Source organism: Petromyzon marinus, chromosome 51 (genome assembly GCF_048934315.1).
Source record: "Petromyzon marinus isolate PM22_M1 ecotype Great Lakes invasive population chromosome 51, UKy_Petmar_22M1.pri1.0, whole genome shotgun sequence".
In the NCBI taxonomy this organism is placed as follows: domain Eukaryota; kingdom Metazoa; phylum Chordata; class Hyperoartia; order Petromyzontiformes; family Petromyzontidae; genus Petromyzon; species Petromyzon marinus.
In genome coordinates this window covers 9,484,410-9,501,985 of record NC_133717.1, presented here as the reverse complement: position 1 = coordinate 9,501,985, position 17,576 = coordinate 9,484,410, and the positions used below count along the sequence as shown (strand labels likewise).

Here is a 17,576-nt window from a genome sequence, read left to right as displayed (position 1 = left end):
CCTACCCGCCCACCACATAGCCTTTAACAGACTGTTGGAAAAAGTGCTGTAAGAAAGTACTTATGAAGGCCGGCATCCTCCACGAAGGGATGGGTGGCCATCAGCAACACGCCCAGCTGACTTTATCGCCCCAATTTTTATGTTTACACACCGCATGAGGTGCTCATTTAAGGTTGAGTTGACCTAGGGTAGGACCAGTTCAAATATTCGTCAGCAAACCACTGCACTACCGCTCCCCACATCCCACACACACGTACATCCCACTCACTCTCATTCACACACACTCATCCACTAGTCACCTTCAGTGCAAACATCTCCTCCCAGCAGGCACATGATGTCGAGAGGTTATCACACCGATGTGGCTGGCAACAACACCACCACAACCACATCTTCCCCCCTCACAGTATCCCAACACCGAGCTTTCAGGTCTCCACCATGATTGCTAACAGGGTTAGCGAAGCTCCCACATGATACAGTACAGCAAGTCGGTTTCAGAATTGGCCTAACTGTGCCGCAGAGTTGGGGTGTTATTTCCTTGGTAACCATTCATTTTCTACAGGCATTCTGGTTTCTTTACCGCATTCTGGAAATACTCAAAATAAGTATCACAGGAAAACGAATAGAGAGCAGGATGAATGTACGTTGAATTTTATTTCGCACCGAAATGCAGCCAAGCGTGCTAATCGGAGGTGCGGGGAAAAGACAACAAACTAAACACAAAAAGCAGTTCTGAAGAAATGAGTTTTCAATTTAGAGGATTCTCATGAATAAGAGTTATGGGACTTGGCGAGTCTCTCCTGGGCCACTGCAGAACAATTTAAACGTACAATTTATTACAAAGCACTTCACTACAACTTAATAGAAACAATATATTTGAAATTGAATAATGTGCACTTGTATGGCCGCTTTGTCAATCCACTACCCTATGAGAAATTCTCACACCATGTGAGTCATGGGGGTCATTGGACCATGCTTCACCAAGCTGGCCATTTGCCGAATCCTGAATATTGGCGAGCATAGGCGGAGGAGCGTAGAAGCACAGTAGAACAGTGGGTTGCGCTGCACTCCCCTCTTGTTGCCCATAATGTAACACAGCCCTGAGGTTGCCAATGACAACCTGGCATGCATGGCCACCACCCATCCAAGCGCTATCCAGGCTCGGGCCTGCGTAACTTCCGAGACCGAGTAAAAAAGGAACAATGAGATTGGAAGATTGAAAAGCAGAGTACCTCCTCTTTTCAAATGAATTTTGTGGCCTTATTTATGTTTCCGTTCGTAAATATAATTGCACACTCTTACCGCCATTCAAGGTAGAGGGCACTATCTCCAAAGGAAATGGAAAAAACTATTTTTTATGCGATGCTTAAAAGCATTGTATGCTTGAGCTTCAGCAACAGTAGCAGCCTGCCCAGGTTAACTATTCTTAGGGCACAGAGCCCTTGGCTGTGCACCTTAGTGCTCCCACTCGGCCAACTGCCAAGCGCAGATTGTTGCGCGGCTACGGAGGTGCAGATAATTTAATGTGCGGCTGCTCAAACAAGTCATTTGTTCGATACCAATACAGAATCGCGCGGACGCCCGGGCGAAGATGCGATTTTCATTAGCCTGCTGCTGTAGTTGTCGGAGCAGAATTTATTCTCGAAGACCCGGAGAGCTGCCTCTCGCGTCTGGGATAAAGAAACAAACAGATGAACGACCGCTCGCGCTGCTGCGCAAACAGAGGAGCGAGCGGAAAGCGGTGGCAGCGACTCAACCAAAACACGGACAACTCCGCATACATCCAATTTCCCGCACTTCTGATTTTCTGCACCTCCGATGAGCACGGTTGGCTACATACAGTGCGAAAGATGTTCAACATACATACATACAGTGAGGGAAAAAAGTATTTGATCCCCTGCTGATTTTGTACGTTTGCCCACTGACAAAGAAATTATCAGTCTATAATTTTAATGGTAGGTTTATTTGAACAGTGAGAGACAGAATAACAACAACAAAAATCCAGAAAAACGCATGTCAAAAATGTTATAAATTGATTTGCATTTTAATGAGGGAAATAAGTATTTGACCCCTCTGGAAAACATGACTTAGTACTTGGTGGCAAAACCCTTGTTGGCAATCACAGACGTCAGACGTTTCATGTGCTTCTTCTTGAGCCACTCCTTTGTTGCCTTGGCCGTGTGTTTTGGGTCATTGTCATGCTGGAATACCCATCCACGACCCATTTTCAGTTCCCTGGCTGAGGGAAGGAGGTTCTCACCCAAGATTTGACAGTACATGGCCCCGCATATCGTCCCTTTGATGCGGTGAAGTTGTCCTGTCCCCTTAGCAGAAGGACACCCCCAAAACATGTTTCCACCTCCATGTTTGACGGTGGGGATGGTGTTCTTGGGGTCATAGGCAGCATTCCTCCTCCTCCAAACACGGCGAGTTGAGTTGATGCCAAAGAGCTCCATTTTGGTCTCATCTGACCACAACACTTTTACCCAGTTGTCCTCTGAATCATTCAGATGTTCATTGGCAAACTTCAGACGGGCATGTATATGTGCTTTCTTGAGTAGGGGGACCTTGCGGGCGCTGCAGGATTTCAGTCTTTCACGGCGTAGTGTGTTACCAATTGTTTTCTTGGTGACTATGGTCCCAGCTGCCTTGAGATCATTGACAAGATCCTCCCGTGTAGTTCTGGGCTGATTCCTCACCGTTCTCATGATCATTGCAACTCCACGAGGTGAGATCTTGCATGGAGCCCCAGGCCGAGGGAGATTGACAGTTCTTTTGTGTTTCTTCCATTTGCGAATAATCGCACCAACTGTTGTCACCTTCTCACCAAGCTGCTTGGCAATGGTCTTGTAGCCCATTCCAGCCTTGTGTAGGTCTACAATCTTGTCCCTGACATCCTTGGAGAGCTCTTTGGTCTTGGCCATGGTGGAGAGTTTGGAATCTGATTGATTGATTGCGTCTGTGGACAGGTGTCTTTTATACAAGTAACAAGCTGAGATTAGCAGCACTCCCTTTAAGAGTGTGCTCATAATCTCAGTTCGTTACCTGTATAAAAGACACCTGGGAGCCAGAAATCTTTCTGACTGAGAGGGGGTCAAATACTTATTTCCCTCATTAAAATGCAAATCAACGTAAAACATTTTTGACATGCGTTTTTCTGGATTTTGTTGTTGTTATTCTGTCTCTCACTATTCAAATAAACCTACCATTATAATTATAGACTGATCATTTCTTTGTCAGTGGGCAAACATACAAAATCATCAGGGGATCAAATACTTTTTTCCCTCACTGTACATACCCTGAGTACTTGGCTCTATTGAGTCAGTGTTGAACAGAGCCTCTGGTCTTACTGACACACAAGTACACGTATTCAAGTCAATGTACGTACGTACCATTTATACCTGTGAATTTTGTACACTTCATCGGTAGATGTGCATAACATTTGTACACTCGTGTATGTTAGAATTAAATGGAAAGTGCCGCAAGAAGGCAATGACAAATGGTTGTCGGCAAAGATAATCCCAGTTGCATTTTCCCCTTATCCGCCAATCGGAGAGGAAAATAACAATTCCACGCTCTGACGTATCTTCGGATGGCTGACTATTAACCCCCCACCCCCGCCATCCCCGTCGTGGCAGCAGGTATTTTACTGCCCTGTGCTCCGGTGACGCAGGGCGATCCTCGAAACAAAGTGATGGTTTGCCGAGAGAATTGGCATTTCCATACGCAACAAAAAGGCTGACCTTGAAGGTCAAGCCTCGATCAGCCACCGAGAGCGGCGACGGCTGGCACACACCGGTCAGAATGATTGTGCAAAGTGCGACTGAATGGCTGGAGCTTGTAACCAATCCATCCATCATTGATCGGTTCATTCAAATAGATTAATTATTACAAGCATAGAATCGTAAGTGCGAGTGTCGGTCGTGCGTAAATGCATGCAAATCACACACGTGCGCTATGCCGATGTCACGTATATGTGTTAACAGTGCAATAAGCAAACAATACAAATGTGAAGAAGAAAAAATTAGACGGGAATAAATATGTGAGATGGGAAATTAAATTAAAAAATCGATTACTGAATCAAATCTCGACACCAGATCGCGTAAGACCATCAAGCTAAACGCTTGTGAACAGCGACTCGAGGGTTAACTCGTTACTTTGTGTAACAGTCCGATTAAAATTTTAATTGCTTCCTTAATCAAACGTGACGCTACACTAGTCACTACCGCAGCAGCAATAATGATGGCTTCAACAATACAATATTTTAACAATTTATTTTAACAATGTGAGAGACCATTGATTTCCCCCCCCCCCCCCCACTATGCAGAGTATAAATTACTACTTTATTATGCTTATTTGTAGAGGCGAGAAGCACTGCACCTGCTTTCCCAACTGCGATTCCTCATGGGCCACCCCCCCCCCCCCTCACCAGGATGGGGGTCTGTATCTTTACCACCCAAACGCAATTCATCATCATCATTGATTATTTAGCAAGCGCCTCCCATGCAGTAGATCTCAGGGTGCCGGAACAAAGCGGCGTTTTTTAGAGGATTTTTACTCCGGTAAGGAAGTGATTACAGACCAAACACAATGTGGAAAAACAATACGGGAGAGACAACACAAGCGGACAAGTGAGAATAAATAAAATGAAAAATATTTAACTGTGCTCAAGACCACTCTCATTGTAGGTAATTAAACAAGCCACGCCACCTGACGATAGGCTACGAATAAAAACCTAGACCTTGGGACCGTGCCAAGACTGCATCTGGGAGATAGCTGCACTAAGATTCACACGCTCAGACTATTTATTTTATCCTGGAGAAATCCGATGAGCTATGAAGCTCTTTTTTTTACAGATGTCCAGCAGGGGGCGGGTCAGAACGTTACAACTACAATAAAAAAACAAGATAGGAGTGCAAAGTATAGGAAAGGAAAGCAAATCACTAAAACTAAATAAATCAACTATATTTTATTTTACCAGGTAAGGCCCACTGAGTTATATAGCCCTTTTTCATAAGCGACCTGGCCACAAATAATAGCTCAATGAAGTGGCTCATCATGTGGAAATTTAAAGCAGCCAAATAATCCAAACACACGTTTAATCTCAACGCCCCGACTAAGAGGAGGATCGGACATTCCCTCTGGTGGACGCGTTAAACACTGCACTCTCTCGTGCCGCGACAAACCTGGACCCAAGTTAATTGACCACTTGTTAAGTGCGATGTTACAGGCCCTTTGATCACGACAAGGAACCAGACAAGCTCTAGGGGCTCGAAGTGACTTCGTGGAGAACAGAAAGTACGTTTATAAGACAACATGGTTTGAACGAATTGCTTGCGTTAAATTAAGAGCATTACATTCGAGTAGTTAAGTAATGATGCAGGGATTAAAATGAAAATGCCCGCTGACCTTTGTCTACCTATAAACGGGTACACCTTCAATTTTTGATTTAAAGCTTTCGTGACTGCAGGGATTCATATTCTTGGTTCTTTCGGTAAAGTCACATAGAAGGGAAACAATAACATAATAAAAATATGAAACAATTAAATTCTCACGACATTTCGACTGCAACACAAGCAATCATCATCATCAGGTGTGAAAACCACAACAAGAAAATTTGAAAAAAGTGGCGCTTTTTTAACGTTAGCACCACGGCTAGTGATTTGACAGTTTGTTCAGATGGACGAGTTCTTTGAAAGCCATCTGGCTACCATGAGAGATTCGTTCATGAGGCTATCCACATATACAAACACAGAGACAATTTCAAATGAGAAGATGGATTCTGGCTTAGCAATCATTGGAAGGATTTGATAAACCATTTCGGGTCTTAATTGATTGATCACGCTTAAGGTGGCTTTCAGACCGCATCCATTATTTTTCGTCTCCCCCCTCCTCTTTTCCGAACATAGATGGACTCGTCCATCTGAATAAACTGTCAAATCACTATCCGTGGTGCTAACGTTAAAAAAACGCCACTTTTTTCAAATTTTCTTGTTGTGATTTTCACACCTGATGATGATTGCTTGTGTTGCAGTCGAAACGTCGTGATAATTTAATTGTTTTATATTTTTATTATTTTATTGTTTCCCTTCTACGTGACTTTACCGAAAGAACGAAGAATATGGGTACACCTTCAGTTAGTTGATCGGCAGGTTGCGTGTGGTGGGTTAGCATGTGGCTACTCCCACCTCTTCTTCCAAGAAGTACAGCCAGCACCGAAGATGAGCGAGCCAAAATACCTTCTGGAAGGGGCTTTCCAGAGCGAATAACGGAATCCCTTCCTCCAGCCGTGATCTGAGCAGCCAATTACTGGGCTGCACCTTAACCCACCCTCTTACATTACATTACTCCGTGTGGCTTGGTGACCCCACGCCTGTGGGAGACCCCCTCTGTCGCACCTTGTACTCCTTCTTCCAGGCGTCGAAGAGATCCATAGCGTAGCCGCCCTCCTCGAGCACGGCCGCGGGGTGGCGGGTTGCGCGAGCGAAGGCCAGGAGGGCCCGCAGGGCGCGCTCCGTCTCGCTGAGGGCCCACAGGCCGCGGCCTGTCGCCGGGCGCAGGTTCTCCACGGAGCCGCCCTCCTCGCTGATCAGCTCCTCCCACACGGCCGCCTGACCCTTGGCGCTGCCGCCCGTCAAAGATGGCAGGCGAAAATAGGGAGAGGGGGGGAAAACGCGAGGTCAGGGAACGATCACGCGTACGCTTGGGATCACGCGATGCATTAAAAAAATGTATGTTTTAACGTTGGCGGTAATGGTTTGGTGACGATCATGATCACTTCGGAGGCGACGATGAGACGCACGACGGGTCGTGCGTAACGACATCATGGGGAGGGGGTGGGACATTACCGCCCTGGCCAAAACGTTGTATTAATTATCGTTAGTTTATTATCGGCTAGTTTTGGGGGATCTCTTGATCGCTGTGGTCAGATTTCAACAGGTAAAGTACCGAAAAACAACGCCAATATATTTCGATTTAAAGCTTTCGTGACTGCAGGGATTCATCTTCTTGGTTCTTTTGGTAAAGTCATGACGAAAGGAAATAATAAAATAATAAATATAAAACATAATAAAATAAAATATAAAATAAAACTCTCACTTTCATGTTTTATTCTTAAAGCCAATATACGCGAGAGTTTCGTTCATGTTGGAATATCGTTACGAAAGTAATCGTGATGCACCTCCATCTCTCTTCCCCCCGCCCCAACATTAGAGACAGAGAGACGGAGAGAGCTAATGTCAGAGAAATAATTTCACTCTTTGTTTGAAAGTGTTAACAAACCGCATGTGGCAATTAGTTGTTGTTGGTGGGGGCTTGTTTGGTCAGCACTGGGAGGAAGCCAATGGAGGGAATGTGCCGGCAGGACTTCCAAGGTGCAGATGGAGCGATCAGATTAGCTCGTGTACAGGTGCTCGATGAATGACAAGACCACGAGAGATGGCAATTGCTTGGGGAGGCCTTCAACCAGCAGTGGAATCATCATGGCTGCTGACGATGACGTTGAAAGTGATTTAATGTACGTTTTGTAAGAAACGTGTGTGAGAGTATTTGGTTGCTATACATTTCCACTCGATAATTCACTTTGATTTGCTATCATTTGCAGGCCATGTCGCTGCTGAAAAAGAGCTATATAGCTCAGTGGGCATTACCCTGGGTTAAATTAAAATAGTTAAATTCACCTTATAAATACCACGAAAGGAGATAAATGAGTAAAAATGGGTAGAATGATTTTTGTTTTTACCGAGTTCAAGGCATGAAGTAGAAAGGGTCAATTGAAAGTTGTCGGTGCATGTGGGGGCGTGCCTACTGGAGGCAGGAGAGGCGATGCCGCACATTTTAAGCGTGGAGTTTGTGTTTGTACAAGTGTGCCCGGGAACACGGTGCCTACTGCATCAGCATGCTTATTTCACTGCTCTCCTTTTAAGACAAACACAAGGGCACTTCCCCACCACTGTTAGGTGATGCTCTTTAGGGAAACAGAGGTAGCTTTGATTTTATCACGTTTGTTTCCGTTGGCCACTGAGATCGCGTCTGGATGTAGTAGGTAAAGGATAAAGAAAAATGAGGATGAGCAATTTTGGCCAACTGGTGATCCAATTAATTTTTTTGATTCAGGGACACAGCTTGATTCAATCATTAATTATTTAATGAACATTGTGGTGAACCTAGTGGCCTCGAGTGGTTGAATGACAAGGGGAATCTGTCTATATGTGATGCATAAGAGTCAAGAAACAATGATCACACAGGTGATTCAAAAGCAAAAAAACCTATATTATGGATGCACCATTAGCTTTGGAATCAATATCATTCGATCTATCGATATTGCATTGCATTACACAATGTCAAAAGGCTCGATTCCCATGTGTGGTTTATTTCACGTGATAAGCCACTTCGTTGAACTATCATTTGTGGCCAGGTCTCTTCTGAAAAAGAGCCGGATAGCTCAGTGGGCCTTACCTGACAAAGTAAATAATAGGTTTAGTTTTAGTTTAGTGTTCACGTGGTGCACGCCAGCCAATGATAATACAGCACACCAGTGAAGGCATAGTATGCAATCTACAGCTGGAACGATCTTTTGATCAGGTTGGTTAATAAACTCAAAATTACAATCCATTACTTTTTTATGGTCGATTACTTGGGTCTCTTTAAAAATGAAGGCCTACACCCTTACAAGTGATGAGGCTGATGATGTCGATGATGTCATCAAGCACAGAGGTGATAGGTTTTTTCCAATTATTTTCACGCTATTATCGGATTCGTCGGGTCATCGCAATGATAATCGGTAGTGGATTACATAAACAATTAATCAGGCATCCAAGCTCTAAAGAAATCCACACATAGACATGGGCATTTGTTAAAATGTTACTCTGCCGGGGCTTTTTTCGTGAAAGTTAGAATCGTTTGCCTCGCCGCTAGAGGAAGAGCGTGTTTTAAAAAAAATATTTTAATGGAAAGTAATATGCGCACAAGGCCAGGAGACAGATCTTTTCTCATTGTACCATTAACCTGGGCTTGACTGGTCTGCACTGGGGAAAGCTTGTGGGCGACGGCATAACAACTTACTTCTGCAGGAACAGCTTGGATTCGTATTCTGTGAACAGCTCATCCGCCTTGCAGAAAGGGCACCTTTAGAAGAAAAAAAAAGAAAAACCCACAAAAGACACCAAAAAAACGGCACACGTGGTTATGAGCCAACAGCTTGGAATAACATTCTTCACAAGTTTCATGAATGCGTGCCCGTGGAAGTGATATTTCAGCTGCACTTTTAAAAGGGCAGACACACGCGCCCGCACGCGCACGGGCTGAGCTTCGTAGTGGAAATTTGACACGGCCGCGCGGAGGCGGCGACTTGATCAACATCAGATTTAAATCACGCGGACCACAATACGAATGAACCTGTCTACGCTGACACATCCAGTGAGAGTGAAGAGATGAGCCACCGACCACGAGCAGCAGTTAGACACCGCGTACTTTGCTTCGTGGCCTCCCATCCGACGACTAACAAATGTTAAACGTCAAGTGAGGTGCAAGCGGACAACCTCCACCCCCTCACCCCTCTCTTTTCCCCTTCCCACGCAGAGATACGCTTTCTCTAATTTATATAAATCAGGGGCAGAAAATGACAACACATCTCGTTCCGTCTCCTTTGAATCCAATATCGCAGGCTCAGGCGTTTGTCATCTTCATTGGGCCCTCGTGACCAAGTGTGGAAATTACAACCCAAGATAGAGAGGGGTGGGGGGGTGGGGGGGGGTGTGCAGGCGGGTTTGGGGGGGTGTAGACAGTCATGTGGGTTTGATGGGCCGAGGCATGGAGTGGGGGGGGGGGGGTGCGGATGGGGAAGAGGGACGACTGTGTCCGAAAAAGGCTGTGTCCTTGAGATAAAGGGGCGTCACGCAAAATGCCACGCGCGCGAAGACACGTCTCACTTCTCTGGCATGAAAGCGGCGCCGCCGTGTGCGCCGCTTCCCGGGCTGCTGCTCGCCCGTGCAATTTGACAAAAAGCATTTTTGTTAGAAGTAAATAAATATATAAAAAGCACGGATCACTTCTCAGCCATAAAACTTCACCCCCGCCCCCCCCCCCCCCCCCCCCGAGGCAATTTTAATTTCAGAAACGTCAAGTCTGCCTGTGATAACCCTGGACATGGCAAACAATACCTACCTTAACCATGCAGTCAATTCCATCATAACGAGCTCCCTAATTAGCAAGATAAAAAAAGAGCAGCAATGTTTGATTTTTTGTTTCTGCCTATACCTAATTATAATGTTATTTTTTTTAGAAGCAGGCAGTGATAATGAGATGTCTCCAAGAATGTGAGCAGGTGCTTTCAGAAGATGCTCATTACTGCTCGCGCGGGAGTGCAGCAATATTCACACGCTAGAGTTTCCGCACCTGCTCAGAATCAGAATCTTAATTTAGATTGCAGGAGGAATCCGATGAGACGTGAAGCTCTTTTTCACAGATGTCCAGTAGGGGTGGGTTAGAATGTTATAGCAACAAACAATGAAAACGATACGATAGGTGTGCAAAGTATAGGGACGTTAAACTAATCACAAAAATTTAAATACACTAAGCTGAGCTAATAGCTTCATTTTCAGAAGCGAGCTGGCCACAAATAATAGCTCAACTAAGTGGCTGATCACGTGGACGTTCATAACAGCTAATTAATCTAAATAATCTAAACGCATGTTGATCCTAAATGTGGAGGGAAAAACCGGAGGACCCGGAGAAAAACTCCACGTGACCACGGGGAGAACATGCAAACTCAAAATATATAGGTGTCATGGTCAGGATCGAACACCCGACCTCCTGTATACCAAGCGAGGAATAAAACACTACACCACCATGGTGCCCCTTAAATAAAACAGTTCTAAATAAAGTATATAAGTTCAAACCACTAACAAGGCAACTGCCTGCACATGCGGGTTGTGTCTGTAGCCACTCCGTTCCAGGGGCCACGGTGCAGGATTGAGGATGCACAAAGGAGAGATGGGGCAATGCCCCTCCGATTTATGCAGTTGGCTACGTCAGGTGCGAAAGAACGTCAACATATGTGTATACATACAACGTAGAAGGTTGCACATAGAAGACCTGATTATGCAGGCAGTGACGAGAAGGAAACTGGCACTGTTTGGACACACGTGTAGGATGGGCAACAACAGGAAAATGTAAAGTGTCCTGTTTGGGAAATAGTAACGAACCGGAAAGAGAGGAAGACCTAACATAGAATGGTTTGACGACATCAGAGATTGGTGCCAGGAAGATGCAGCCACTACTTGAGCATATTGGCACAAGACAGAGAAAAGTGGAAACAAATTATCAAATGTGTAGTTGGACACCTATGGGCTATCTGCCCATGGATGATGATGCATACATACATACAAAGCCTCACTTACCAACAAGATCACACAGACAATAATTATGTTGTCATCCACAGCATCATATACATGGCAACTGCACACACTGATAATAATGAGGGGTGGAGTGGCTAGGGTACTGTGCTTATGAACGAAGTCAACCGAATTCAATTCCCAGTCTTGAATGACATCCAAACTGCTCCCGGGCACCCCCTTCAACACAACGCCTTCAATCAGCAATGGGCTGACATTATGTTACGCTAACAACAAACACTGATGTGGCCACGATGGCGAGATTAAGCTCTTTGTCAAACAATTCTCACAATAAAGGGAACAGCACTTTGCATTGACAAAGACAAATATCTCCGTATAGCCTTAAAAAGAGTGCTGAGGCAAGTGCTTGAGGATCTACAAAGGCCAGGACTGCGGAAGAGTAGGTCGTTAGCATTATGCCTGACCACCGTTGTCTTCCCAGTGCTCATGTTTACACACGGCAAAAAGTACTAATTTGAGGCTAATTCCATCGTGGGCGATAGCCAATCACGTTTAGCCAAGGCCAGGAATTCTATGTATGTCGAACTTCTTTTTGCAACGTACGTAGCCAACATTGCTAATCGGAGGTGTGCGTAGGAAGGACATCTAAACAGAAAAAGCAGTTAAAACGGAATGAGTTTCCAATCTAGATTTAAAACTGCATAGCTCCACCGGCTTCCTAATGCTGGAAGACCTCGGTTCGCAGGGATTTGAGCGCATTGTGCCGGCTTACTCCCCTTCTACTCCTCGCATGGCATGAAATCGCAAGACGGCTCCCTATGCGATAAAACACTCAACACGTTCGTCAATAACACTCCCGTTGACAGATGCGTAGAGTTTATTGTTGTTTGTGCTTTCGCACCAATGACAATGCACCAAACGCAAATAAACTGTTTTCACTCTCCGTTAACATCATGAGGCGGCTGCGTGGCCAGGAATCAAACTCAGGTTGCGGGTTTTGTCACGCGGCATGCTAGCCACGAGGCCAGTGCACTGGAATACAAACACAACCCACCAAAAGCATCCAGGCAACAACAACTTCGCTTCCCTGTGATCGCCCCCGTGATTCGTGGATCAAACCAAACAAATCACTCGAGATGCCGGTGTACGGCAGCAAAAGGAGCTCATGCGAATTCTGTCGCAAGAGGTCACACGTTTGGTTCAACGGTCCTCCGTTGACTATGCGTATGTATGTACATACATAGCTCCAGTGGCTTGATAATGAGGTGGTGATGGTTATGATGAGGTAGGTGGTGATGATGATGATGAGATGGTAATGGTCCATATGTATGTTTAACTTTCGCATCGTACGTAGCCAACCTTGCTAACCGGAGGTGTGCGTGACGAACAAACGAAACGACAACAAACTTCGACGAGCTCTCGGCCGGTGGCGAGCAACGGACAGCGAACCTCTGCCACCGCCGATATCGCCGACCGACCGGCACTCACGAGTTGCGGGGCAGGCGCTGAGCGCGGAGGTGGCAGACGGTGGCGGAGAGCACGAGTCGCGGCGAGGGCGTGGCTTCCAGCCCGCGCACGGCGGAGCGCACCGCCTCCCGCGCCGAGCGCAGCGCGTCCAGCTGCCCCGACAGCAGCAGCTGCAGCCCCCGTGCATCCCGGAACCTGGGGCAATGCACGCGCGCACGCACGTAATCGTCACGTTGGGCGCGTGCACACTGAACTCCTTTTCACATGCACCGTAGGTTAGCAAATCATGCTCGTCGAGAGTGTGGAAAAAAAAAATAAGTTTTCAACCTAGATTTAAAAGTGCATAGCTTCAGTGGCTTGATGATGAGGTGGTGATGATGATGATGAGGTGGTGGTGATGGTATGTTGAACTTCTTTCACACTGGACGTAGCCAACCATGCAAATCGGGAGGTGAGGGGGAAAGACAACAAACTAAACGCAAAAATTCGTTCTAAAGAAATTAGTTTGCAATCGCGATTTATAACTGCGTAGCTCCAGTGGCTTCCTAATATCGGAAGAGCGTTCCAGACGGCCGCAGAAGAGCATCTGAAAGCGCGCAAAGCGGTGGACGTCTTTGCTCGATGGCCAGCCAAAAAACGCAGCTGCGAGCGATGACCGGAGTTTGTGTGATGGTGGAGGACGTCAATGATGCATCCTCGCGCCTGCGCTCTTTTCTCGAGCGATCGACCGGATCGTGCGTGCGCTTAACAGGGTTTGGGAGGAGCGACGCTCACGACAATGACAAGAACAGCGTCGAGCGGCCAAAACGCAGCAAGTTGGGGAACACAGGTTGGGCATCTGCCAGTCATTTGTCAGTCATCCCGTGAAAACTTGAGTCTGTTATGTGATGTCTTGCCAGCAAGCCTAGGACACTTTAAATTAAAACCTCATAATGCACCTAGCCTGAACCAGAATACTTATACTGGAGGAATCTGATGAGCTATAAAGCTCTTTTTCACAGACGTCTAGTAGAGGCGGGTAAGAACGTTACAACAATGCAAGCACATGATAAGTGCTGTTGTAAACGCAATGGCCACTTAGTAGTGAATGGCAGATGTTGCTGTTGCTGCTGCTGCGTGTGCTTAACAAGTGTGCAGCCACGTATCCAGCCAGGAGGCTCAGATGTTGCAATGGCGAGATCCTAGGTTCATGGCTTTCTCCTCACTTGTCCGCCATGGAGTAGGCGTGCGGCATGTGCTTGGTGTTGGAAGACAGCTCGTTCTGCACGCGCGACAGCAGCTCCTCCTCCTGTCCCGAGCGCAGCGCGTGCGCTATCACGTCCAGCCACCACACGCCCCCCGCCGCGCCGCCGTTCACCTGCGCGCACGGGCCAAACCGCGACGTGCCGTGCGGCCGGGATAGTATCGTAGGGCGGATGGCTGCATCAGCGATTACGCACCGCGACAGGCACGTTTTTGTATGTGTGTGTATATATATGTTGCATGCATGTTGAGCTTCTTTCGCACCGTACGTAGCCAACTGTGCTCGACCCAGGGAAAAGGCCCGGGACCGGACCGGTTCATATATTGGTCGGTGATGTTTATGGCGAGCAAGAATTGAACGCAGGTTGACCGGCTAGTAGTGCTGTGTGCTAATCATTTTGCTACTGCCCCCCCCCAGATTGTGTACAAAGGACCCCCCTTAGCAGTAAGTTGGGGAAAGAGTTGTCATGGAAACCTATGAAGGCCAACACATCCCACACCTGAGATTAGCACGGTTGAGCTTCAACACACACACATACATAAGTGGCCAGCACCACGTCCAGCCGCCTTTGTCTCCCCAGTGCTGATGTTTACACACCACACCAGGTACTCGTTTAATGCTGAGTGGTGGGCCCAAGACTGGTTCAGATATTCTACCCCTGATGTTGACGGTGAGCAGGAATCAAACTCAGGTTGACTGGATTCGGAACACATAGCACCAACCATTATTGCTACCACCGCCCACAAAGACAAAGATCCCCCGTATAGCCTTCACAGACCGTTGGGGCAAGTGCGGTTATTGAGCACCCATGAATGTCGGCAAAGGCACATGAGGGGGTGGGTGGCCAACACCACGCCTGGCCGCCTTTGTCTCCCAGCGGTGATGTTTACACACCACACCAGGTACTCATTTGAGGCCGAGTCGGCTGAGTGGAGGCCCAGGACCGATTTAGATAATAGTCACTGGTGTTGGCCGTGAGCAGCAATCGAAATCGGGATGCCAAGTTTGTAGCGCAGCGTGCTAACCGCTGCACTACCCCCCACGTGCACAGACACACACACACAAGTACATGCTCGCCAACAAGCGCGCCATATAGTTCGAGTAATAGTTGCAATAACAGCCCCGACTCTTCTCCATTACGAAAATAAAAACGAGTATGATATACAGACCCAAGACGTGAATTTAATAGGCATTTACTGCCACGCTCCTGTGAAGTCTGTGCGGTAAGCCATGCAAAGCACTTAGCTTCGCACTCAAAACGAAATGTAACATGGCAAATCCCTGCATATAACAACCCACTGGCAGCCCATGAATTAGGCCGGTTTTATAGACACATTCTGTCCGTACACATGAGCTGAAAGATGGAAGGAAAAAAAAGTTGAATTTGTGTGATCGACGTGTATAAGCAGGCAGTCACAGTTTAGATGTGCTCTGACCCACGTGCTCTCGGTGTACAAAAAGTAAGACAAGCGTTTCACTGTAAAAAATTAACGGTCGGTACTTCCAAGTGCCTGTGACCAAATCAGCCAGAGGCATCCGATCCCAAAATATCTCGACAAATCTCGGAAGCTAAGCAGGTAGAAACTGGATAGCCCTTGGATGGGTGACCACCGTGCATAAAATGTGCGTTTAGATTATTCAGCTTTATTTTGCCGCTATACATTTTCACACGATGAGCCACTTCGTTGAGCTATCATTTGTGGCGAGGTCGTTTCTGAAAAAAACAAGCTAATAGCTCAGTGGATTTTACATCTCTAGTGCTTTGCTTACCTTTCCTATATAGGCTGCTGCAGTGGCACGTTTGCGTGCAGCGGTGGGCAGTGGCGTAGTGTGGGTTGGCACGGGCCCTGGCACAAGGAACGAAACAGGGGCCCCCCTCCCCATGTACAAAATTCTCCCCCCGCCCCGTCCATTTGTAGCCGGCGTCTGGGTCCCGCCGGCTCGCAGGGGCGCGGGTGCAGTTGCATCGTCTGCGCATTCGATAACCACCCCGCCTGATACCCCTGTGTGGCGTGTCGCCAGCGAGGGCGGGGGGGAGGGAGGGAGGAAAGCTCACCTTGTGTGCGGTGTCTCGGATAGTGACGGCGACGGGCTGCAGGGCGGCGTGAGCTTCCCGCACCTCCGCTTCGTACTTGCTCATGTAGCGGTGCCTCAGCTGCTCCGCCTGCAACCGCATAGCACATGCGCACGCATGCACGCACGGTGTCGTTGATTACAGGCAGGTCCGATGTTAACACACAAGCGCGCCACAGTTAACACGCGTGTTTTTTTTCCCGTGAATGCACAAGTTTTTCACGTGCTAAACATTTTTCTATTACTTTTCCCCCAAAATGTTATTCCTATTGACATTGCGTCACAAGGACAATAATCCATCCGGAAGTCTTGCTGAGCAGTGATAAAAAAAATAATAAGAGTAATGACAAGAGTCATTTCCATTTAAAATCTAAATACTAAAAGCATCTCGAGACGTTGCATAGGGCAACCATATTAACGTTAATGGCGTGCCAAAAAAAAGTACACGAGTTTGGCACACTGAGCCGCGGGAGGCGTGACGATTATGATGGAAGCGTCCGGGTAAAGAGGGAAGAACGTCATTAGCAAAGTAACCCGCAGCAAACTAATCGACCCTGCCTATCGGTCAGTATTCACAGAAAGGCTTTGACGCTGCACGTGGCCAAGCCCAAGCGGTCGCCACACTGCCGCGTACACGGCGGTGGCACGCGTACGCACGGTCCAGCTCCGTGCCGCCCGTCTACCCATAGCCGTGCGATTGGATGCAGTCCGCGTGCGTGTGCGCAGACACACACACCGGTCATCGTCAGATTACGCCATATTTGCTCTCACTCCCCGGACGATGCCAGGGCCGGTGAATCCCCAAAGCTCTGCACAGAGATGTAAGGACTCGTGATAAAAATATCAAACCCCCTGCCAAAAATACTAAGTGGCTCTCCCTCCAAGAAAATCGATCTACAACCGCCCAACCCAAATAGAAAGAGGACCTTGAAAAATAGTATTCTTGTTTCAGAGGTTTGCGGTTCGAGCCGAGTGGTCGCCCCGGTTAACACTACGGAAGTGTGAACTGAAAAAAAAAGCGAGCGGCCTTCTGCTTCACGTTGAGCGCTAACAAAAATCCCGCGGTGTAATTTGAAGAACGGTAGGCCACGTGTGCCGGCGTCACCAAGCAAATTCGGCAATTTTTTTAAAATTGCGCGCAAGTTACTTCACTAGGTAAAGCCACACAGCACTCTCACTTCTTACTGGGAAACTACTGCAGACTAGCATCACCTGTGATACATGGCGATTCTGTTACTGCCTTGCGCTCTAAGAATGGCACACATGCCGAATGTACTCACGATTTGATTCGACTTCAGAGGAACACAAGATACTAGTTGAGCCGACATGATTACTTCGACTAAAAATTGTAATCCACTACTTTTTTTGTGGTAAATTACTTAGGCATGTTAGAGTGAAAGATTAGTTCAGGACTTAAGTAATTACTTTAAAAATGGGAGAGC

General features: G+C 47.1%; 1 protein-coding gene across 3 annotated transcripts in view; it reads right to left on the bottom strand.

Moving 5' to 3' along the window:
• Nucleotides 1-17,576, bottom strand: part of SHPRH (SNF2 histone linker PHD RING helicase) — a 94,513-nt gene that overhangs the window by 41,636 nt on the left and 35,301 nt on the right. For all 3 annotated transcript variants that reach the window (XM_032973351.2, XM_032973352.2, XM_032973350.2), the window contains exons 20-24: nucleotides 16,118-16,225; nucleotides 14,024-14,175; nucleotides 12,840-13,013; nucleotides 9,061-9,123; nucleotides 6,396-6,621 (exon numbers count right to left, since the gene is read on the bottom strand). In XM_032973351.2, coding sequence (XP_032829242.2) covers nucleotides 6,396-6,621; nucleotides 9,061-9,123; nucleotides 12,840-13,013; nucleotides 14,024-14,175; nucleotides 16,118-16,225 — 723 coding nt within the window. The remainder of the gene's footprint in view (nucleotides 1-6,395; nucleotides 6,622-9,060; nucleotides 9,124-12,839; nucleotides 13,014-14,023; nucleotides 14,176-16,117; nucleotides 16,226-17,576) is intronic.